This window comes from Suricata suricatta, chromosome 2 (assembly GCF_006229205.1).
Source record: "Suricata suricatta isolate VVHF042 chromosome 2, meerkat_22Aug2017_6uvM2_HiC, whole genome shotgun sequence".
Taxonomy (NCBI): Eukaryota; Metazoa; Chordata; class Mammalia; order Carnivora; family Herpestidae; genus Suricata; species Suricata suricatta.
The window spans coordinates 99,711,485-99,735,115 of NC_043701.1; the positions used below are offsets into that span (position 1 = coordinate 99,711,485).

The 23,631-nt window shown below is 51.4% G+C and overlaps 1 protein-coding gene across 1 annotated transcript in view; it reads right to left on the reverse strand.

The window, feature by feature from the left end:
• The window catches only part of VWC2 (von Willebrand factor C domain containing 2), a 111,829-nt gene that overhangs the window by 88,028 nt on the left and 170 nt on the right, over window positions 1–23,631 (reverse strand). The window contains exons 2-3 of the mRNA XM_029919198.1: window positions 23,178–23,625; window positions 805–934 (exon numbers count right to left, since the gene is read on the reverse strand). Of these exons, the coding sequence (XP_029775058.1) occupies window positions 805–934; window positions 23,178–23,625 (578 nt within the window). The remainder of the gene's footprint in view (window positions 1–804; window positions 935–23,177; window positions 23,626–23,631) is intronic.

The window sequence follows — 23,631 nt, forward strand, 5'->3', positions numbered from 1 at the left end:
CCCAGGAGCCCTCTCACTGTGTCCCTGGGCCGTGCGGATACCGCCTGACTCCTCCTGCAGGGGAGGGACTCGAACTCGCGAAGACGTGGTCATGAGTCCAGAGTCCCCTCACTTCCAACTCAACTGCTTTACCAAGCGGTCCTCTTGAGCCATCATCTCCCTTCAGCCCACCGGCCCTGGGGACACACGCCTGTCAAATACCCTCTTAGAGTGCGGTGCCCAGACCGCATTCAGTACTTCAGGTACAAAGTCATTCTCGTTATTCGGGATGAGGAAATGTTCTTCCTTTATAAATTATGATCAAGGACATCCTGCCATTCCTTCTTCATAAAGCAGATGAGGCTTTTGATCTACCGCGGGCTCTCACTGGAGCGGGGGTTTCTCTTCCTGCCTAATTTACTTATGAAAAATATTCAATTATGTTCCCAGTTTAATTCGCTTAGTAATGAAAAGCAAATGAGCCCGACCGGCATGTTTGATTTGTCTTGGAAAGAGAGAAACTGCTTTGCCAGAACAAACAAAGTCAAATTAAAATAAGTAGACTCTCCTCACGCTGGAAACTGAGATTCTCCACAAAGCGCTTCTCCATATCCTAGAACACGATGGGGGGGACCCCACCGAGGGAGAGGTCGCCTCCCGATTGACCCCTGGGGCCAGCGGTCATGCGCTGGGCCCTCGAGGGTGTGTGGACACACATTCCGACACACACATGCACGTGGCTGTCACCCACAAAGCAGGCGGTGGACACGTGCAGGGCGCATGGACGCATGTGGGCTGTGGCCCGTCGACGGGCGTGTCACTTACCATTTTTGCAGATGGGGCAGCACTGGTCAGGCTCGTACACGGGGTCCACACACTCTGTCTGCGGACACGCGGACACGGTGCACAGCACCTCCCCGTTGGCCTCGCAGCGGCACCGCTCACACGGGGACACCTGGAACACAAGCCCACGGTGGGGTCAGACCTCCCGTCCTCCTTACCACAGACACATGTCTTCCTTCCCCCCAAACTTCCTGTGAGGCACCACCACGTGTTTTAGGAACATAAAGAATTCCCCAGACGCACCTATGTGTCTCCCCCTTCCATGAAGCATCGGACTCTAGGTTTCAGCTCAAGTCGTGATGTCAAGGTTGGGGAGTTCAAGCCCCGAGTCAGGCTATGCCATGACTGTGTGGAGCCTGCTTGTGATTCTCCCTCTCCCTCTCTCTCTTTCTCTCTGTTCATGGCTCTCTGCTCCTCCCCCACTTGCTCGGTCTCTTTCTCTCTCAAAACAAACAAATAAACTTTAAAAAAGAGTTAGAAAAAGGCAGTATCCAGCCCAGTGGTTTGCAGAGTGGGAAAAAAGCCAGGGTGCTAGCGCTGGCCATCTCCTTTGGGGGCACCTGGCTTGTCCCTCTCAACCCCGCATGGGGTTTTAGAGATCTACACCTTGTGCTTCTTTACCAGCTTTCTTCTGAGGACAGGTCTTCCTTTACACATTGAACAAATGATTCATCATACAGAATTCTTGCCTTGTGTTCCCACAGCCCTGCCAGGTGCCACCCAGCTGGCCTGGGGCCACTCCTACGTCTGCACTGGGTAGACAGGAAGGGGAAGGGGCGAGGAGAGGAGGGACCTGGCCGGGAGCCGTGTGGATATGACCTCACTTAATCTCTGCATCAGCACTAGGATCCCGCTACCCCATCATCAGGGGGCAGACACACAGGTGCCAGGAAGCTGGTCAAGGGCAGACCTTTTGTAAGAGCCCGGTGCACCCTCCTTCCGGACCCTCCGCCCCTCCCCAGAGCTGTCTGTCTGTCACCCAGGTCGGCCGTGGCCCTCTGTGCCGGGCTTGCACTGGCCTCGCTGTACTTCACCGGCCCCAATTCCACCTTCTGGATCCTTCCAATCAAGCACAATGGCATTCCTGGAAAGGCTGCAGGCCGCCAGCTCGATCTCGCCACAGCGACAACCCATGCTGTGATGCGGAGGACTCCCTTTTTCCTGGAAATCCCTGACACAGCGTTGGGCTGACCCAGGAGGGGCAGAACGGCAGATGCAGACCCAGCAGTCGGACGCAGAAGCAGCGACGTGGAGACATGTGCCTTAAAATACGGTGGAGGGGGAAGGATGGCAGGGGGCCCGGGAGACTCTGCGTGCTACACTCATGACCCAGCCGGCACTCATGGGGTGGACAAGGCCAAGGGCGCTCACGGATGTGCCTCCATCCATCCAATGCCAGAAAGAAAAACTCAAACCTCCACTCAAGGGCCTGGTTGGTGCCAAAGCTGAAGCAAAAGCTGTTTGTGTTTAAATGCTTTTAATGTTTACTTATTTACTTAGAGAAAGCGCAGGTGTGCATGGTCAGGGGAGGGGCAGAGAGAGAGGGAGACAGAGAGAGCATCCCAAGCAGGCCCCATGCTGTCAGTGCACAGCCCGACACGGGGCTCAGTCTCAGGAACCAGGAGGTCATGACCTGAGCGAAGTCAACGTCAGACGCTAAGCCAGCTGAGCTTCCCAGGTGCCGCCTGTATTTCAATTTAAATACGTTTTCTCATGCGTTACACAGACCACAGTCAGCCTGGCTGGGAGTCATGGCACATCTGTGTGAGCGTATGTGTGGGTGTGTATTGTGAGTGTGCATATGTGTGAGTGGGTGTGTGTATGAGTGAATGAGTGTGTGAAGGTGTGGGGGTGTGTGAGTGGATGTGTGTATGAATGAGTGTGGGGTTGTGTATGAGAGTGCGTGTGTGTGAGTGAGTGATTGGGTGGAGGAATGTGAGTGTGTGGATGTGGATGTGTGAGTGTGCATATGCGTATGAGTGTGTGGGGGGGTATATGAGTGAGTGAATGAGTGTGTGGGGGTGTGGAAGTGTATGTGAGAGTGTGTATGTATGAGTTAGTGATTGTGAGGGTGTGTGTAAAAGTGTGCATGTGTGTGAGTGCGTGTATAAGTGAGTGAATGTGTGTATGAATGAGTGTGGTTGTGCCAAAGTGTGTGTGAGTGTGTCTGTGTCACTGTGTCAGTGTGTATGAGTGTTGGTGAGAGTGAGCAAGTGTATGAGTGATTGTGAGTGAGTGAGTATGGGTGTGTGTCAGAGTGCGCAAGTGTATGAGTGCACGGGTGTATGAGTGTGTGAGTGTGTGTGAATGTGTCAGAGTGTGTATGTGTGTCAGTGTGAGTATATGTACAAGTGAGTGTGTGCATGTGTGTTGGAGAGAGAGAGAGAGAGAGAGAGAGTGTGTGTGTGTGTGTGTGTGTGTGTGTGTGTTTGAGTGGGAAGGGGAGACCTCCGAGCTGCCCAGGACCAGACCTGACCCGGTGAGCACTGCAGCCCTAGGCGCTGAGCCCCGCCCTGCAGCGACGTAAGGGCACGGCGTCCCGTGGCCGCTGGCACCAGCAGGTCTTCTTGCTGCCGGATGGCCTTTGCTCTTTGCTCTGGCGGCTGTTCTCCTTACTTTCTGTTCCCTACTAATCCCCCTCAGCTCACAGCATCCTCCTCTCCTGTCGAGGGTGGATTTACTTAGCCATGAGAGAAGGATCTGGAGTCTTCAAAGCAGACACCTTGAGTTGCAAGAGACATGGCTCGTGGTATGTCAGAGCCGTCAGCGGGAGGACCCGGACGGAAGCCATACTAAAGCACAGACGGGTGGACTAGACGGTAAGGAGCTGGGCTCCCTGCCCCCGGAGGCGGCAAGGAAGGTCCCATCTGGAGGGTAGGGTAGTCTGAAAGGAACAAGAAGAGGGGCAGGAATCACTGGAGTCTGTCCTCACTAAAGGGGCCCCACCCAGCCCCCACTGCCACCCAGGCTGCACTGCAGGGACGCAGGACAGAGCCCCGTTTTGGGTCCGGGATTTGAAGGAAGATGAGATCAGGCCTCCTGTCTGTCCTCAAGAGGGACTCCACAGAAGACCACCAAGGTGCAAATAGGGACACAGAGGCTGCAGGACTGCAAGTGGCTTTCCCACACTAGGGAGCAAGTCCCCTGCAAGGCAGGTCTGGGGTTGAAACTCCTTCCTGCTCCTGGTTCTACAACCTTACAGTGTCCTCAGTGTCCCCAGTGTCCTCACGCCTAAGCTCATGGATGCCCATAGCCTAGACTGCTTCCTCCCTGCTTTCCCTCCCTCCCGTCCTTCCTTCCTCCCTCCCTTACTTCTGTCCTCCCTCCCTTCCTTATTTATTTTATTTTTAAGTTTATTTATTTATTTTGAGAGACAGAGAAAGCACTCAACTCCTTGGAGGTCAAACATATGCACTGAGGCTCAGAGGAGGGATCACCATAAGCGAGCATGACACACTCAGGCTTCGGCTCCTGCATGGCCTGCCCTCTCCAAGCTCCAGGTCAGGGCTCGTAGGGGGCACAGCCCTGTCAAGCTTCACACAGAGCAAGGCTGGCCAGAGCAGATAGCAGATGGTCAAGCCCCACCAGGGCCCTCAGGGGACACTGTGTCCACTGCTGTGCCACCTGGGCCAAGACACCCCCCCCAGCCTGCTCTGAGTCAGAGCTCCCATCCGGTCACGGTCCCTGGGACCCTGCCCAGGCCTGGGGTCACTTCACAGAACTCTCCAGTCTCCCACAGACCTCCTGCTGGGCCCTGCCACCACTCTCTGGGTATCTGGCCCTTGATCACTGATGCTCAGACTTCACCCCACTGATGGCCAGACCTGCTGTGACCCCGCACACTAACATACTGCCAGCCCCCAGTCTGCAAAGCATGGCCTCATTCGACGGAGTCCGCTGCTCCGCATTTCCTTATTTTTTCTTTCTTTCTTTCTTTCTTTTAATGTTTATTCACTGTTGAGAAACAGAGAGAGACCGAGTGTGAGCAGGGGAGGGGCAGCGAGGAGGGGTGGGGGGATACAGAACCGGAAGCAGGCTCCAGGCTCTGGGCTGTCAGCACAGAGCCTGATGTGGGACTCGAACCCATGAACTTCGAGATCATGACCTCAGCTGAAGTCGGACGCCCAACTGACTGACACCCCCAGGTGCCCCGGCTGCTTTGCATCTCGATGGCTCACTTGCACTGTCCTGTCATCCAGGAGAGGCTCCCCCATCAGGTGGCTCCACCTGTCCTAGCCCCAGCTCGCACGTCCCCCTACTGTAGAAAGCCACCTTCGTGGCAGCACAGGTGCACCAGGCCTCTCCTCTCGTTAAGCCGTCGAGGCACTCAGGGAGCATAGGAAAGGTGGCCAAGCTGCAAACCACAGAAGCCCATCTGCCTGCGAGAACTCAGCAGCTGGCAGCAGAAGATGCAGCCACGCAAGTTCAGGGTCGCCAGGTCACCAAGCAAGGGTGTGACGGGACCCAGCTGGACTCGGGCCAGCTATTCTCCCTGATGCCAGTCCCATCTCGCCTCTGCAGCGCGCCCCCTGACCCACACATGGGCACTGTTAGGGCGTCTGTTGTATCCTAATGAGAGCACCCTCCATTCAGGACCCTCTGTACAGGAAACACCAGGACCCTCTGCTGACGGAGTGGGGACAGGGTGCCAAGAAGACAGGAAGTTACATCCTGTGATCCCAAGAACTTCGACACAGGGCTTGGCTCAGGAGTCATCGGGGCCCACTTGGCATTCTGGGTGACAGTAACCCTCTTTCTGGCTCATGTCACCATGCCACATGCGTGGCCAGAACCCTCCAGCCCCCGCAACACACACATACTCACTGTGGTAGCAGGTGTGGGCGGCTGATTCCAGATCTTGGGGAGGTTTGTCTGTCCCGTGATGCCACTACATTCCAAGAAGCCATTCTGACTCTAGCCATGAGGTCTGAGCCCCCCCAAAGTTGCAGCATCCCCAACTGTCACCCCCTGTTCTTCGTCCCACTGCAGAAACTAGAAGTGAGCCCGCCCAGCACTAGACTGAATCTGTGACCCGCAACAGACTGCTACAGCCATCAAACATGCAGTCAAAGGTGGCAACCCTTTCTCCTCTTCCAAAGTTGTCCTTGCCCCGAAAGACATTTCACCAGGGCCAACCCAACTTCAAAACAACAGTACCTCTAGTTAGCAAATCACAACCTACATACCATATCGCATGCCTTATGACAGAAGTGCCCTTCTAGTTTTTAAATATTTATTTATTTTGAGAAAGGGAGAATGAGTGGAGGAAAGACAGAGAGAGAGAGAGAGAGAGAGAGAGAGAGAGAGAGAGAGAGAGAGAGAGAATCCCGAGCAGGCTCCAGGCTCAGTGCAGAGCCCAATTCAGGGCTCGATCCCATAGCCCTGGGATCATGACCTGAGCTGAAAACAAGAGCTGGATGCGTAAACGACTGAGCCACCCAAGTGCCCCTTGAATAGATGGAATTTAGATGCATCACTCAGAAGAACATGTGGGCATTTGAGGAAAAGTCTCCATCGTCAAGACAGCTGCTAGGTGCAGGAGTGGACAGAACATGGGTTGGATAAGGACAACAGCAACTAGGCATGAGACTAAAGACAAGCTCTGTGGCATTCCTTCATTCATCCCAGCCATCAACCCAGACCAACTAATACCACTTCTGCCATTTTCCTGGAAGGTTAAGAGCATGCACTTCCGCCATTTTCCTGGAAGGTTAAGAGCTGGTGGTGGTTTAGAAGACTGTTAGTGGGCCATGCGCCCTGGGGCTGGCATCAGATCCAGGGTCTCCAGGCTGAGGACACCGTCCTGGTTTCCTCGGCCAACACCGCTCACACAAATGACAGGTCTTCAAAGTGGATCTAAGAAATTTACCCTCACACCTGAAGCAGAGCAAGGAGGGATGGACCTGTCCTAGCACAATCTCAACGGAGTGACTGTAAATACAATATGCATAGCAGAGGCTCGAGGGAGAGATTAACTTGAGGTTAACTGATAATTAGTTAGACCCTCGTAATGCTCAGTAATTATACACCTGTCTGCATCACATATATAGAGGCAATAAGGACTGTAAACAAAGACCAAATCTATTTGCAAACAAATAAGTAGGAACAGGAACCATAATTTAGAGATGGGCCAACTCTTAAATGCGAAATGATGCTTACACAAATGGATATCGTTTCACTTAAGAGCCTCGTACATAAAGATCTGTATCAGATGGGAACGAAGGTTGTTGAGTGGAACACTTCTGTACGAGTTGTGCATAGTCAGCTTTGTACTTTAGCACGTGTGTCTGATGTTAAAGAACTCCATGCCAATTAGGCGCTGAGCTGTAGGAAGGGCTGTCTTGTGTGGTTTGGTAGTCGTGGTTGTACCCATTATGACCATACAAAGGACCAGGCTCCGAAATGTCGCAGAAAGCACGTTGATTGTGAATCTTTGTCTTGCCTGTGTCCCAGATCTCTTTCCACTCAGACCCTTCCTCCTGCCGTATCCTTCCCACATGCTGGATTCACTCACCACCCACCAGAAAGCACCTGCTTTCCTCAAATCCAGCCTAAGAGCCATTGGCTGGGTGAGGGCCAAACAATGTCGTGCATCACCTGAATCTTGTTGCCTGAATGGCAACCCGCAATATTCCAATCTGGAACTTCCCACTGCAACTGCAGGAGAAGGTACCATGAAACCCCATGGCCACCAAAAAAATGCACTGGCTCCTGGTGCCAGGGAGCAATTCCGGGCTAAACACAGATGCTTCCTTAGGAGCAGACAAATGGGAGGCAGGAACATCCCTGAACAATTTCCCAAGGAATGGTAATGTTTTCCTAGGTGGGATTAATTTCAGCACAGAGAAGAGAGGGAAGATGAGCTGAGAGCATAGACCTTTCTCAATGAAGGCCATTCAAGGTCAGATAAACTCTTCTCCCCATTTCTCTCTTTCCTTCATCAGCGAAGGTGTTCCATTAATAACCCCCAAACTGTTGGGTTATACAATGACACAAAGTGAGATTAATGTGAAAAAAAGGAGGGACACTGAAGTCTAGATTTCCCTCTACTTTCCTCTCTCTTGGTCCTTTCCTTCCTTCAAAACCCCTTGAATTCTTCCAGGAGCGCTGGCTCAGAGCACAGAGTCTCTGGTACCAAGAGCCCCAACCCCAGGCTGCCGGGTGAGCAGTCAACTCGATTCAGGGCCATGTCTCCATCACATCCGGGATTGTTATGGTAACCGAGCCGATGCAAAGATCCAGGCTCGTTAGATAATGACTAAATCAAGAAAGTGATAGTTAAGGGTGCCTGGGTGGCTCAGCCAATTAAGCGTCCGACTCTTGATTTCAACTTAGGTCATGATCTCATAGATGGTGAGTTAGTGCCCTATGTCAGGCAGGGTCTGCGCTGATAGTGCAGGAACCTGCTTGGGATTCTCTTTCTTCCTCTCTCTGCCCCTCACCTTCTTGCTCTCTCTTTCTCAAAATAAATAAATAAACTTTAAAAAAAATTAAGAAAGAGCTGAAATGAACTTGCATGGCACATTATGAAAAACAAAAAAATAAAATTGACAGCTTTGCCTCAGAAAGAGTTGGTTGGCATGTCATGAACAGGAGCTCAGGGGTCAGACACCCACACCCAAGGACAAGGGAATGAAGGCGAATCTTCCTACAGAGAGGGATCAAGATTTGGATTACGTATTTAATCCACAAATGGAAGAGAAGACGCAGTCACTAGAATGAACTGAACACTAAGGCAGTGACTTTACAGGAGGGATCCGTGAGGGCTTGTAAAGGAACGTTTGGAAATCAAAAAACAAAATGCACGGCCTGAGTTGAGAATGCATTCTCCAGCTTCTGAAGCCATTGAGTCCCAAACTTCGGGCACAGATGTCACACCACTCTTCCTTTTATATATTTTCCTACTGTTTTATTCTGTTTGCCAGAACTGCCTTTAAATTGCTACAGTTTGTACTGAGGATCTGGGGATCTGGGCTCCCTCACTTGCCCAAGGGATAAACTTGTTTTCAAATCCAACTATGGAAGATACAAGATCTGGAGCCATCCATCCTGCAGATTTGGGGTGATGGATGTAGACATGGGTCCTGGAGCAGTGACACCAGGTCCCACCACCAACCCCCCAGGCTCCCTGCCCTCCGGAATCCTGCACTCTCAATTGGAGGTATGAGGAAAATCTCACCAGTCACCCCAGTGCTCCCTCTGGCTAGAGAGCTGGGGCATAAATGCATGCAAGAGAAGCTAACAGAACAGCAGACAATGCCAGATGCTAACTGAGCTGTGTGCATATTAAGAATTTTTATGGCAGGGGAGCCCAGGAGGCTCAGTCAGTTTAAGCGTCTGACTCTTGACTTCAATTCACGTCACAGTCTCCTGGTTTGTGAGTTCAAGCCCCGCATCAGGCTCTGTGCTGACAATGCAGTCTGCTTGGAATTCTCTCTCTCCCTCTCTCTGCCCCTCGCCCACTTACACTGTCTCTCTCAAAACAAACTTTTACAAGAATAATTTTCCAGGCAAAGTTGTGGCTTTTGGCTGGAATGAGAGAGAAGAGAGCAGAGGATGTCGTGGGGACGGCGCCCTTCCCAACGTCCCAAGGCCAACATAAGCTCTCCAGTCCATCTTGGGAAGAATGAAAGTAGAAGAGAATATCTGTCAAAGGAGAGAAACCCACAGATGCTGAGTAATTACCCCCAAAGAGATGAGATTCCTAAGACCTCAAAGGACAGAGACACCCCAAAGACTCTTCGCAACTGAACTGATACACAGCCTCGCTTTCCACCATCAGCAGACTCGGGGAGCCTTGGAGTGGAAAGAATCCTCCTAAAACCAAGGAGCATGATTTCTTCAAAGTCTGAGGATCTGACTTCTGTCTGCACCTCCCGACCCCATCAAGCAATCAATCTGATGACCCTGTTGAATTCAGCAACAAGTTGCCAGAGGCACCGGGGTGACCAGCGGCTTCCCCAAAGTCACTGTCACGTTTCTGTCACCAGATGGCGAAAGCGTCCTTTCCAGCTGCTGAGCCTGCTTTGGAAGGGCCAGGCAGCCACACTTGTTTAGCAGGATGCACTCGGAGGGAAATCACAAAGTCCCCTTCTATTTAAACCACCAGGTCTTATTAGCTTCCGATTGCCGGGAGCTGTGTTATTCAGGAGCTGGAGAAAAATGCAGGAGCGCTGCTTTCGACTGTGCTTTTCTTCTTCCCCCTGGAGTGAAACACACCCCCGAGTCTGGTGAATTGCCAAGAACTCCGGGCAAGCAGCCTGAACTCGGGTGTGCCTGGACCACCGCATCTCTTCTGGACAAGCCTCACGGATGCATCCTGCCCTCCCCCCCCCCCCCCCGCTGGAAGTGGGGGAGGTGCCATGCAGGAGATGGCTTCCTTTTCCACAGTCCCCTCAAAGCAAATCCCTCCCCAGGGCTACGTCAGGTTGCTTACCCAAAACTGTCTTATGAAACTAGGCAAGGTACTGTTGAAGCTCTGTCTCCACTCGGGAAACAGCAGGGTCCCACAGACACCCCAATGCACCTGCTCAACAGCCTGCACCCTCCAGGCCCCCTCCATCAGTCAGGACCAGTGCGGGGAGCCAGACACCTGTGTGCCCCTCTGCCCTGCCTTCTGTCCCCTAAAGTGAAATGGGCTTGACCCTGAGCCACCTTCCAGCCTCCAACATAAGCCATTGCCAGTCCCCCCCAGCCCTTCAGGAAAGATTATTTTTTTGTTGTTCTCTTTGTCTTTCCACTTTCTGTCAGAGAGCGGATTTCCACACAAAGGGACTTAATGAAGAACTGTCCCCAGAACCTGTCAGCTTTCCAGTGTTGGGAAGAAAGCCACCCGGCCCCCCACACAACAGGTTAACAGTACTGTGCACCCCAACGCCGCATAGAGAGTGACTTTTCCCTCTTTATGGCTTAGCTCGTGGCAAGACGTCTGTCTAATCAGGTCTTTCAAATCCCCTTGGGACAAATTCCCTCAGATTAACACAGATCATCCGGGAACTCACGTAAGCCAAGGGAAAATATGCTGGCACTGTTTACATGGTGGGTTCCTCTTGGTGACAAACAGCTGAGTAGCTTGATGAGAATGAGAAAGGCTGCTTCTTCTGGGCTGAAGAACATTGGGGAACATTCTGGAAGGTTCCAACCTGACAGATCACCCGGTCAGATCAGAGGCAGGAAAGAGCATGCAGCTTCCTGTCACGGACTGCATGTGTGTGTGTCCCCCAGAAATTCACAGGTTGGAGCCTTAACCCCCAGTGGGATGGGAGCTGAGGTCAGGAGCGGGGGCGCCCAAGGTGGGTTCTGTGTCCTTTGAAGATGAGGAAGAGCCTGGCGATCATGGTCGGCTTTCTTTCCACCATACGAGGACCCGGGGAGAAGGCCACTATCATCGAGCCTCAACAGAACCAGACCCTACCGGCAGGAACCATGATGTTGGAGTCCTAGCCTCCAGGACTGAGAGAAGTAAATGTCTGTAAATTTCTGCAATGTAGGCAGACATGTGCCCACAGTGAGCCAGCCCCCGGCCTCCAGACCCTGGCCCCCTGTGCACAGAGCAGGGCAGAGAGAGAAAAGAGCCTGTGACCACAGGCAGCCAGACCTGCCCCACCCCCACTGCTGGGACACTGGGCCCATGCAGAGCCCCTCTCCTCGGACCCTGGGAGCAGGGCACCATTGAGATTTGGCGGGGGGTGGGATGGTGGGGGGAGCTATTTAATAGATGCTCTGCACATTCACAGATTCCTAAACTAAAGGACACATTGCCAACTGGGCACTGCCACCTCCCTGGGGCCAGACTGGGGTGGCAAAGGCCCGGGGTAAGATTTGAAAGCCGAACTTCTCGGTTTTGAAAATGGGAAGGTCTAAACCCTCTGGTTTTAGAATCAGAATAAAGAGTGAGAAAAAAATAATCGGGCAAGAAAGAAACAGGGCTTGGTCCTCATTTTATTCATGAATGACTAAAATTAAACATCTTCCAAAGATGGGGCACCTGGGGGGCTCAGTTGGTTGAACGTCTGACTCTTGGTTTTCAGCTCAGGTTACAGTCTCCTAGTTCATGAGTTCAGGCCCTATGTCAGGCTCCATGCTGACAGCACAGAGCCTGCTTGGATTCTCTCTCTCTCTCAATCTCTCTCTGTCTCTCTCAACCTCTCTGCCCCTCGCCAGCTAGTGTTTTCTCTTGCTCTCAAAATAAATCAACATTTAAAAAAATTCTTCCCAGGAGTAGGCTTTTAAAAGGTGGGTAGGAGGGGAGGACGTGGGATTGGTTCTCTCAAGGGTCACCAATTCAAATTTTCTCAGGGTCCTGTCAGGTAAGAAAACAAAGTGGCAAAACAGGTGCATGATAGTGAGTGGTGGGGATTGGGGCAAACTAGAAAGCACTTAACACTCTGAAACCAATAGGCCTACCTTGTCCACACACACACACACACACACACACACACACACACACACACACACACACCCTGGAAGAAAACAGAACCACGCCACTCCGTGTTGGCATTCTTCATTCAACACGGCAGGTATAAGGCTCATCCTCGGCAGGGAGGGACAAAGAAAACCAAAGAAGTGTGTCCGTCTCCCCTGCCCAACCTGGCCAGGCTCCAGGAAGAGGGCCCACGCTCCCCAGCTATCAGGTGGCCACCCAGTCACCCGACTGGACGGCGTCTGAGGTCAGAGTCTGGCTGTCCTGCAGCTCTGATCAGCACACATCAGTTGCCGATCCCCAGGAAGGCACTGGACCACAGCCCAAGCCCGGGTTGGCGGATTCCGTCGGCTCACACCTTTGGCCCTGCGCTCCTTTTCAAAGCTGGACCTCTTCCAGAGCATTCTGGAATTACAACAGGATGCTGCCAGCCATGTCTCCAGTTAGGGAAGTTCCCTTCCATGGCGTTTTAAGCCCAGGTGGCAGAGACATCCTCTTTGCTCTTGGGCACAGGCGGCAGGTCCCTGAGAGCTGCCCCTTGCTGTCGCCAGGCACAAGATGAGCTTTCTTCCTAGGCTTCCTGGAGGGCATGGGGACCGGAGGGCATTCCTGCTGTCAGCGGGAGGTGACCAGAGCCAGGAGGCTGACATCAGAGCACAGTTGATCCCTCAGGCTGCGTGTGTCCCCTGCTCCTTCCCCAGGGGAAGGCAGTGGTCTTGTCTGATATCTTTCTCTTCCAGCCTATCCACCTCTGGAATGTCTGCATGTGTGACATGGCTAAACTACCACCAGGTCAAGGCACATGTGTGCAGGGCATCCAGGCTACCTGAGGACTCCCTGCCCTGTGGCTGTGGGGACAGAGATGCCACTGTGACAACCCGTCCACTGACCAAGGGCCCGATGTCGCCCAGAACAGAACCATCAATGATTCAAGAGAGGGACCAGGAGCGCCACTATACATTCTGATACCTGAACAGGAATTAATAAATAAGAATCACGGCTTACTTAAAACCAAGTTTGTGTTTTTTTCTCCTCTAAGCCTCCAACTGAGATACTGGAGGATCTCTTTCAAGAGTCACATGACATTCAAAAGTAAAATATAAGAAGTTGTCTTTAAAGCCAATAAGGGAGACACGTTAGTGTAGCATGTCAACCTATGAGGAAAGCAAAGAGGCAGTAGGGGAGGACCAACATTCTCGTAGATTCTCGTAGAGACGTTACTATTTATATCTGAGTGGCCTCCTGGACAATGGGTACCAAGAGCCAAGAAAGAAGGGCATATTGTCTTGAAGCAATCTGAATTAAAAAAAAATTTCCCCCAACATTTTTATTTATTTTTGAGAGAGAGAGAGAGGCAGAGCATGAGTGGGGGAGGGGCAGAGAGAGAGGGAGACACAGAATGCGAAGCAGGCTCCAGGCTCTGAGCAGTCAGCACAGAGCCCGATGTGGGGCTCGAACCCACGAACTATGAGATTATGACCTGAGCCATAGTCGGATACTGAACCGACTGAGACACCAGGCGCCCCTCTTCCATTCCTTCTTGACTCTGTGACTTGGCTTCCCGTTTATGCTTTCCTTCCCGAGTTTCATCCTTTACGTTGCGTTTTGAAGTTCCTTTACTTCCGGTTTGTTTGGTGGCATGCTCTCTTTTTGTTTAAAAATATCTTTGTTCGGGCTCCTTCCTGAAGGATAGTATTGCTGGATATGTAAATTGGATTAACTCTTCTTCTCTCTCTGTTCTTTTAAGATGTTCTTCTACTGTTTGGGGTGTTGCTACCAGTGACAAGAAGTCAGCTGTTGCCCCAGTTACTGTTATTTTGGAGGTAAAGTCTGTTTGTTTTCTCTGGATGCTCTTAAAATCTTTTGCCTTTGGTGTTCTGTAATTTCACTATGATATGGGCTATGGGTGGATGTATTTTTATTCATCTTTCTTTTTTTTTAATATTTTTTGATATTTATTTTTGAGAGAGATTGACAGAGCGCGAGCTGGGGAGGGGCAGAGAGAGAGAGAGAAGGAGATACCGAATCCGAAGCAGGCTCCAGGCTCCGAGCTGTCAGCACAGAGCCCGATGTGCAGTCTGAACCCGTGAACCTCGAGATCATGACCTGAGCTGAGGCTGGACACTAAATTGAGCCACCTAGGTGCCCCTGTTTATCTTTCTTTAAATTCACAGGGATTCCTGAGTTGGAAAATCAAGATCTTTCCACTAGGAAGTCTGGCACACATCCCTTCAATTCTCCCGTATTCCCTCCTACCTTTTCCAGAATTCTGATCTGATTCATGTTGTTTTCTCTCTGTCCGCCATGTACCAAAACATCTCCTTCCTATGTCCCATCTGTATGTCCGTGTTTCACTCTGGGCGACTTCTTCAAATTTACCTGCTAGTTCACTGAATTAGCTTATAACTTGTGCCTGACATACTATTGAACCCTCCCCTTGATGATCAATTCAAACTATTAGATCACCGCTGTACACAAGTTCTAGTATATTCTTTTTCAAAGCTGACTAGTATTGGGAATCTACCTGTTTGGTCCACCTATGCATTTTATTTCAGCATAGAGCTTTTGCATATTAAACAGTCTCATTTTTATTCCCAATATGGTCACATTCCTTGGAACGCTATTTGTGGGGATTCTTTGCGGCCCCGGGGGCAGTGTGCATTCCTCCTGGGGATTTGTTTCTATCAGATACCTGTCCACATTGCCAGCCGAGGGCCCTTCCTGCTTTAAACACAAATATCCCACTTGGATTTTCTGGACCGCCCAGGGAAGCATGAATATGGGCTTCACGCGCATAAGACCACATGGGCACCAGACACCGCAACTGCTCAGAGAAAACCTGTCCGCTCAGCTCAGCCCTGGGGCCCTGTCAGGGGGTCTGTCTATACTGCCCCTTTACAGAACATGATTTTTGGGGGAGCATGGCCTTATGAGACATATCCTGATCTGATGTTCTCTCTCCCTTGGGCCCTGGGCTTGTCATGAGCCCCAGCCCGGGTCCCAGGCATCAGAGGATGCTCTCAGTTGGTCACCGCCACAAGGCTGACTTTCCTGGCTGGATTCTACCTCTAGGGAAGAATGTCTTTTACTTTATTATTATTTTTTTTTTTTTTGCCATTTCAACTGTGCTTTTAAGAAGATGAGTGGTTTTTTTTTTTAATGTTTATTTGTTTTTGAGTGAGAGAGACAGAGCTCGAGTCGGGGAAGGGCAGAGGGAGAAAGAGGGAGACACAGAATCCGAAGCAGGCTCCAGGTTCTGAGCTGTCAGCACAGAGCCTGACGTGGGGCTCAAACCCACAAATCATGAGATCATGACCTGAGTCAAAGTTGGACACTTAACTGACTGAGCACCCAGGTGCCCCAAGAAGATGTGTCTTCTATGATATCTGGGATTTCACAAGTTTCCTAAGTGGTGGGTTTTCAGGCTACTAGCCTTCCCTATTCTCGTGCAAAGTGTGGTCTCACCGTGTTTAAAGCAAAACGCTTGCTGCCATAACTAGACACGTGCAGAGCCAATGGAAAATTAAGTTTCCATCCCTGTGCTTCTCCATGGGCCGCGGGCTTCTGAGAGAACTCACAGGGCCATGGGCAGATGCCTGACATCATCCTTTTCTGCAGATTCGAAAGGCACTCCATGTCCTGGCCGCACCCCAGTGCCCGACAGAAATAGAATGAGAAGTGAAATCCAGCTGGCAGGATGTCAGGCTCTGAACAGAAACAGCAAAAAAAAAAAAGGATTTCCAGCTATGTGGTCAGAAGCATACCACAAAGGATGGCTAGAGGGTACATGGGCTGAGGTGGAAAACCGTATCTTCCACCAAAACTCAGGAGTGTTCTTATCTCTTCCCCGTAGAAACCTGTCCTGGGCTTGCTCTGTCATTTAAAAACAAACCTCCGACAGCAGAGTCTAGATGGACAGCTTCCAGGCTGGGTGACCTACAGAGCCCATGATGCTCCTCACGGCACATCTCACACCTTGGGGTCACTGCCCATTGACCGGAGGCACTCCAAGGTTTGGTGTTATGTCTCCAGGATTTTGTCCAAGTGCCTGGCAAATATTTATCCCCAAATATATTTAATTTTTTTTCTTTCTTTTAATGTTTATTTTTGAGAGAGAGAGAGAGAGAGAGAGAGAGAGAGAGAGCGAGCAAGCTCCAGCAGGGGAGGGGTAGAGAGAGGGAGACACAGAACCCGAGAAACAGGCACCACCCTCTAAGCTGTTAGCAAAGAGCCCAACACGGAGCTTGAACTCATGAACTGTTGAGATCATGGCCTGAGCCAAAGTCAGACGCTTAACCGACTGAGCCACCCAGGCATCCCACCAAAAAATATTTTTGAATTAAAAAATGCAAGAAGAGATCTTTGTTGGGATTGATCATATTTGGAGATACTATTCACTGAAGGAAATATTTATGAGAAAACCCCAGAGAGCCCCTCCCTCATGCTGAGCCTCCTGAGTCTTCCCAGGGACTAAAATCCCTCCAGGGGGTAGTCACCTCCCACAAGATGCACACTCACCAGGAAGCCCCCAGACGACTCTCACCTGGCTGCAGGCTTATTCCTTTTTTAAATATGTTCAGAGTTTTGTAGGTTCAAATTGCTAACACATAATCTCACTTACTTCTCATAAACCTCGAGATAAGCAGGATACTCTTTACTCTGAAAACGGTTCCAGGGCACGAAAACGGATCAGAACAGGGCTCTCACAGACATCTTTAGATGGTAAGTGCTCCATCCTAGAAGATGCTGGCTCTCCACGTGCACTGAAGGAGCCGGACGTGACGGCACAAGATCTGGGCTCCTACAGTGAAATCTCTCCCCCTGAGAACAGAGAGGGATTACAAAGCCATGTGGCCACAGAGCCAGGAGCAAATGGTGCCAAGTGGGGATGTGATCAGCTCGAGCGTGAAGGCCCTTCTGAAGGAGCAGCCCAATCCAGCTCTGGCAGATGATCACCATCTTGGGAATCATCCCATTTTTGACAACAATGGCAATCTCGGTATGTGGATGAACGTCTCATCTGTGAAATATCTGCACTAGCCTAACAGATGTCTTCTGTGTGTTGAGCCAAGCAGAATACCTCCTTGGGGCTGCTGCTGGCTTTGGGCCACCAGTCTGCCCACTGTGGGCCTTAATGTCTGGGGCCATGCCCGCCACTGGAGATCAACTGTTCTGTCCACTGCCCACTGGAATCTTTCCCCGCTGCCCTCAGGGAGGCCCTGGACCCAAATGCTTCTGTTCTCATTCCAACTCAAGATGTCCTACTTGGAAGGATGCAGATATTTATTTTGTTCTAGAGGGCCTGAGTCAACTATAGCATAAATCCATAAAAATAAGCCCTTGGCCCAAGTTGGTCCAGCATTGGACACAAATGTGGGGCAGATGCTCCAAACCTGTATGAGCTTTCCCTTCTCCAGGTACCCGGGATTCTCCCGCTCACACACAAGATGCCCCTTCATGACTGTTTAGTCATGGGCATAAGATGAGGTAGTTGTAAGTGTAACAATCTAGGACTCAGATCCTGGTTCCAACATTTACTAGCTCCAGAACTTGGATCGAGTCACTTAACCATGTTGAATCTTAAAGGTCAACATCTGGCCACATCTGAAAGTTCCAGAAAAAGCATATGTACTTCCCTCCTTTAAAAAATTGTTACTCTTGGGGCACCTGGGAGGCTCAATCAGTTAAGCATCCAACTTCCACTCAGGTCGCTATCTCATGGTTTGTGACTTCAAGCCCTGCCTCAGGCTCTGTGCTGACAGTTCGGCGCCTAGAGCCTGCTTTGGATTCTGTGTCCCCCTCTTTCCCCTTGCCCTTCCCATGATAGTGCTCTGTCTCCCTCTCTCTCAAAAGTAAACAAACATTAAAAAAATTTAAAACAAATGGCTTTGGACAGAAAGGCAAAAACTGACAAGTCCAGAATTTAGAAAATCTTACTCGGAACCTAAGCAAACTCAGAGGTAGCAACAGCACAAGCATCCAGCTGACTTAAGAACATTAGCTTTACGAAGTTTGATTCACTGTACTTTGCAAAGGTAAATAATAAGAGTATCGTTTTATGTTAAGTAGCACCAACCTGAAGAATAGAAACACCAGGGACCTGAAAAATATGATGGATGTGTCTCTCTCTCTGTTGGCACCTTTTCATAATTGCAGCAGAGATCTACTTAGATGGAGCTTTTGATTTCAAATTTCATGGTAGAGGTTTTTTTTCATTACTAAACTTCTGGAAAGGAGATTTTGCAGAGGGGTTAATCATGGGTCAGACAGTGACGCCGGGGAGAGCCTGGTGGCCCCATGTCCCTGTGCCCGCAGATCTCCTCTGTCCAGCTGCCTTCAGCTCAACAGGCCTCACGCTTTGAAAAACAGGCGAACAAGCAGTACTTATTAATAATGCAGCACCTCTTTTTCTTCATAGTCTTACACAATTGCCAATCAGAGTTCCTGATCGTTATGACAGACACCGCGGACACGCGGAAATGGCCTCACCCCACCCAGAAGCGAGGACGTGAGGAGTGTTCGTGTTCCCAGAGTGCCTTATGCATGGGCAGGAGTTGTATAAATTGATTAGACTCTATAAAGCACCGGGACAAGCTTGCAGACCCCATTTCTAACCTCACGGTCCCCCAGGGGGTCAGGAGATCACCCTCCCCATGAGGGGAACCACTTAGTTTTGGGGCTCAAACTGCAATCATGTTCTGTTGGTAAATTCCCAATGTGACCTGCTGCCGGCCTGCCTGGTCATCGTGGGGAGGGATCTGACACTGCTCCACGGAGCCCCCGAGAGCTGCCCAGGAGTTGTGTCTGATTCACAGAGCTACTGCCATAAATAGTACTGTGGGTCCTAACATAGCGCTCAGAATGGATACACACAGAACGACAGTGGTGTCGCTGGGCTGCTGGACCAGGCTTCTGGGCCAGCGAGTTTACCACCCATCACCCTGCACCTTCTCTGCAGCTTCTTCCTTCAGTCATACTTGCTGATGCAGCCTTCCCCTGGCCACACCCCTTGTATCTCCTTGGGCTCCTGCATGTGGGGTCAACTCTGGCCTCTGCCACCTGTTATGGCTATGTTACAGCCTGGACTGTGCCCCGCATCCCAAATTCACATGTTCAAGTGCTAACCCCTGGGACCTCCAAGTGTGACTGCCTTTAGGGACAGGATCCTTACAGAGGCAATTAAGTTAAAATGAGGTCCTACAGCAGCGCCCGGGTGGCATCCAACCTCGGCTCAGGTTCTCACAGTTTGTGAGTTCAAGCCCCGCATCAGGCTGTGCTGGACAGCTCAGAGCCTGGAGCCTGCTTTGCATTCTGTGTTTCCTTCACTCTCTTTCCATCTCCCACTCATGTTCTGTCTCTTTCTGTCTCTCTGTCTCTCTCTCTCAAAAATAAATAAACATTAAAAATTAAAAAAAAAAACAAGGTCATATAGGTGGACCCCAATCTAACATGACCTGTGTGAGGAGACTGGGCACAGACGTACACAGGGCGTGAACTTGGTGAGGACACAGGGAGAAAACAACCATCTATGTGCCAAGGAAGGAGGCCTCAGAAGAAACCAAGGCAGCCCCCACCTTGATCTTGGACATGCAGCTTCCAGAACTGTGAAACAATAAATCTCTATGGTTTAAGCTGCCCGGCCTGTGGTCCGTTATGACGGCGACACTGCAAATGAGCACGTCCCCAGGAAGCAGAGAACACGTGAAAATGCCATTCATTTATAAAAGATACAAACGAACAGGTTTCCAAAGTTGGATACCTGCTCATGTAAGCTGAAGAGCAGACCACTGGGTAGAACTTGAGAGGCAGTGGAGAAAACTCTACCAGCAACTGCGGTTTTGTGCAGATCTACAAATTAGGCTGCAAATATCCCGAGAGAAAGAAGGATGTGATTCTATTACTAGCGGCAGGGGATTCCGTGGACGTGGTGAGTGAGGTCTCCCACTGACACCGGGCTGAGGTTACCACTCAGACTGTGAGGAACGGGGACTGTGACGGCATTTGTAGGGAGCAGGGAGAGAAGGGAAAAGACAGAACTGTGAAAGGCGGGCAAAGAGCCACGTGCCCAAGGAAGAGCAGCCCAGGAAGTCTGGGAGACTGCTCATCTGCGCAGGGGCCCGATGCCTAGCATCCCAGGCACCGGCCAGGATCTTCATCCCAGACAGATGCCCGGAGCGAGCACCCGGCCTCCGGCCTCCGTCACTACCTCCCTCTCTCTGGGGAAGCAGAGAACAGATGCTTTAAATGCCTGTGTGCCTCCCGGGGAAAGAGGCCCAGAACTGGCCTCCCCCTCACTTCCTTCCTTGCTTCGGTGAACAGCACTCCAAGCAAGACACACCTGGACCACACCCCCCATTTTAATTAGATTTTCTTCGGAGAAGAGCAAAGCGCTTCAGACAGGACACATTTTCCTTTTCCACTGCCTGTACACGGTGCTGTGCAAACTACAGCCTGGAGTGGGGTGTGTCTCGCTGAAGCCCAGAAACTCCAGGGCCGGCAGGTGGACACGCACTGTGCCCCAGTGCTCAGCCACCGCCACTGGGCATAACTGCAACCAACAGTCCCAGAAACGAGCATGATATATACACCGCGCAGAACGAAATCATCAGAAAGGTGCACGTATTAGAGGAGCGAGAGTGTCATCAAGCGTGGGTAGCTGCTTTGCAACGTCATGCATGTGTACGTCCTAATGAATGAAGTTCACTGGGAGATGAGTGATGTACTCAATACTCAAAAGACAGGTTCATGGGTATCTGAATTCTTCCCAAGATTATCATCTTTCTCATCTCCCATTTGTTGCTACCATCTCCCATCACCAGAGTCTGCAACACATCCTGTTGCTGACCCTGATTTTTGAAAATAGGAATCAAATCAGAGCCCCCCGCCTGCTCCCCGGCTTGCCAAGTCAGCTCTGTGGCATCCAGCACTTAGCGATGAATTACTAAAATGCAAGTTTAAATTCTTCTGTTTGTGACCTCAGGTAGATGACCAGCCACCCTGGGATGTGTCTGGGCTTCTTAGATCAAAATGCAACACTTCCTCTGCCGATTTCATGAGACTCTTTTAAGAAATGACTATAAAACGACACACAACACAAACAACAAATGTAACGGATAAAAACTGATAGTTTGCATTTGTTCCTAAAACATGTATAGATTTTCTCATGAGCCTGAAACTCAAGAGATTTATTTTGTTGGGCCCAAGCCTCCAGCCCCGTCCTGGGCCAACATGGAAGGTACCCCTGGGTTTTTCCAGGACCTCTGCCTTGGCACCAACACATCTGGAGAGACACATGTCTGGCTTCCCACCAACAAGAGAGCATCGTGAGGGCAGGGCACCTACCTAACTCCTCGTGTGTGGTCAGGGTCTGGTTCAAAGGAGTTTCTTGACAAAGTTGTCTTTGTTTCTCCAAAGGGCTGGAGCGAACAACTGTGCTAAACAGGCAGGCCTGGGGATGCACCCTGGACATGAGGTTGTTAGAGCTCTGACAAGCCTTGGCTAACAGGGGAGGACAAACAACCCCAGAGGGGAGGTGAGCTTTGTCCTTGTCATACAGCTGGTTAGTGGCAAGGCCAGGATGGACACCTGTGTTTCCTGACTCCAAAGCTGGCATTCTTCCCACACTTGGTACCTTATCTATGAATGGTCCTTCAGGGCTTTCTATTTCTACCACGCTGAGGACTGATGCCTAAAATTCCTTAGGGGCCATCACATGCTGGGCATATCCTGCATGTGTGGATCTCAGAAGCTGGGCTCCTGGGGAGATACCAGCAGGATCCCTCCTCCCTCCTTTCCTTGCTCAGTGCTGTGGGCTGAAGGCCCCAGGTCACCCCCTGCTGCCCAGGAAACCTCTCTCTCTGCCAAGTCAACAGACCAAGTCCAGGCAGGCCATAGGTGGGAGGACTGGATAAAGAGCTGTGCAGTTCTGTCCAGGCCACCAAGGAGAAGCAAGGCTGTCTGAGTCCCCCAAGGGGCCAGCATGTGCAAGGGGCCAGCATCTCCGTTTAAACCTGCTCCCCAGGGAGGCTGGGCTTCTGTTTCACAAAAACGTGTAAGTGGAAAAGCAGGCACTGTGCACTGGCCCTGCTTGGCCTGACACACGAGTCTGCTTCTCAACAGTTGCCCTGTCCTCACCCTGCCATTTAAATATTCTGAGCCTCAGTTTCCTCTTCTCCATCAACTGGAGATCACAGGCAATCACCTTCTTCACAGCATGCCATGAGGTTTACCCAAGTGAATGCACTAGAAAAGTGCAGCCTCCAGCCTGATGCCCAGTAGGCGCTGGGGAGATGGCCGGTGCTGAGTACTGTTACTGCACGCCCCTAAAATCATCATCATCATCATCATCATCATTATCATAAATAACCATAAACTGGAGATCTGGGTTTTGCCATCCACTGTGTTCTGGCATCCAATGAGCAAGCATTTTCTTTTCCTTTTTCTTTTGAGGACATTTGTGTGATACCCCAACCCACAATCTGGGGAGAAGGTTTATTTATAGGAATAGTCTCCCTTAATTAGCTATTAGCCCAAGAATAGATCCCAAATGGCACGCCAAATTACCCTGTGTTTGAAAACGGGTTAAGCATTTCAGCGGCCACGCTTTTGAAATCAGGAGCAGCGGGTGACCAGGAAGCGCACAGCCAATTAGTGCTCAGGCCAGCTGGCTGTCCCCTTCTATGCAGCGGGCCTCACCCTCTCCAAACCCTTTTCCAGCGAAGACCTAAGGAATTAATGTGGATCGGCCACTGTGTCTTAAAGATTACCTCTGCTCTGAAAAGAGAGGTCGTGTTGAGGGGACGCGGGCACAGCGCTATCCGCCTCTGGGCACCAGAACGCGCCTCTTCTTTAAAGTGGGGGCGCCTAGCGCTCGGGCAGGTTTCACCCCACGGCGGGAGGTGCCAAGTGGCCCCGGCGGGCGCTCGCCTCTTACCACGAACTCCTCCAGAGTCTGGTAGGTCTTGCCCCGGAACTCGCAGTAGTTCTTCCTCTCCTTGCACTGCGGGCAGCACTGGCTCGTGTCGACGTGGATGCAGCGCGGGTGCAGCCGCGGGCACTCGGGCTGCGCGCACAGCGGCCCCTCCTCGGTGCACAGGCATGGGCAGGCCGAGGGGCCGGGCGCGAACTTCTCCCCGATGGCGTACACGAAGCCGCTCTCGTCCACGCAGCCCTTGCCGCGGTAGTCCGGGTACGCGTACTCCTCCGGCGGCTCCGGCGTGGGCGCCAGGTCCGGGCCGGCAGCGTCCTGGGCGGCGGCGGCCGCAGCAGCGGCAGCGGCGGCGGCCAGGGACTCCCCCTGCGGGGTGTCCCCGCGGGGCCGGCCCTGCAGGTCCCCGGCCTTTGCGCCCCCGCCCTGGGCGGCCCAGGCCTGCTTTTGCTTGCTCCAC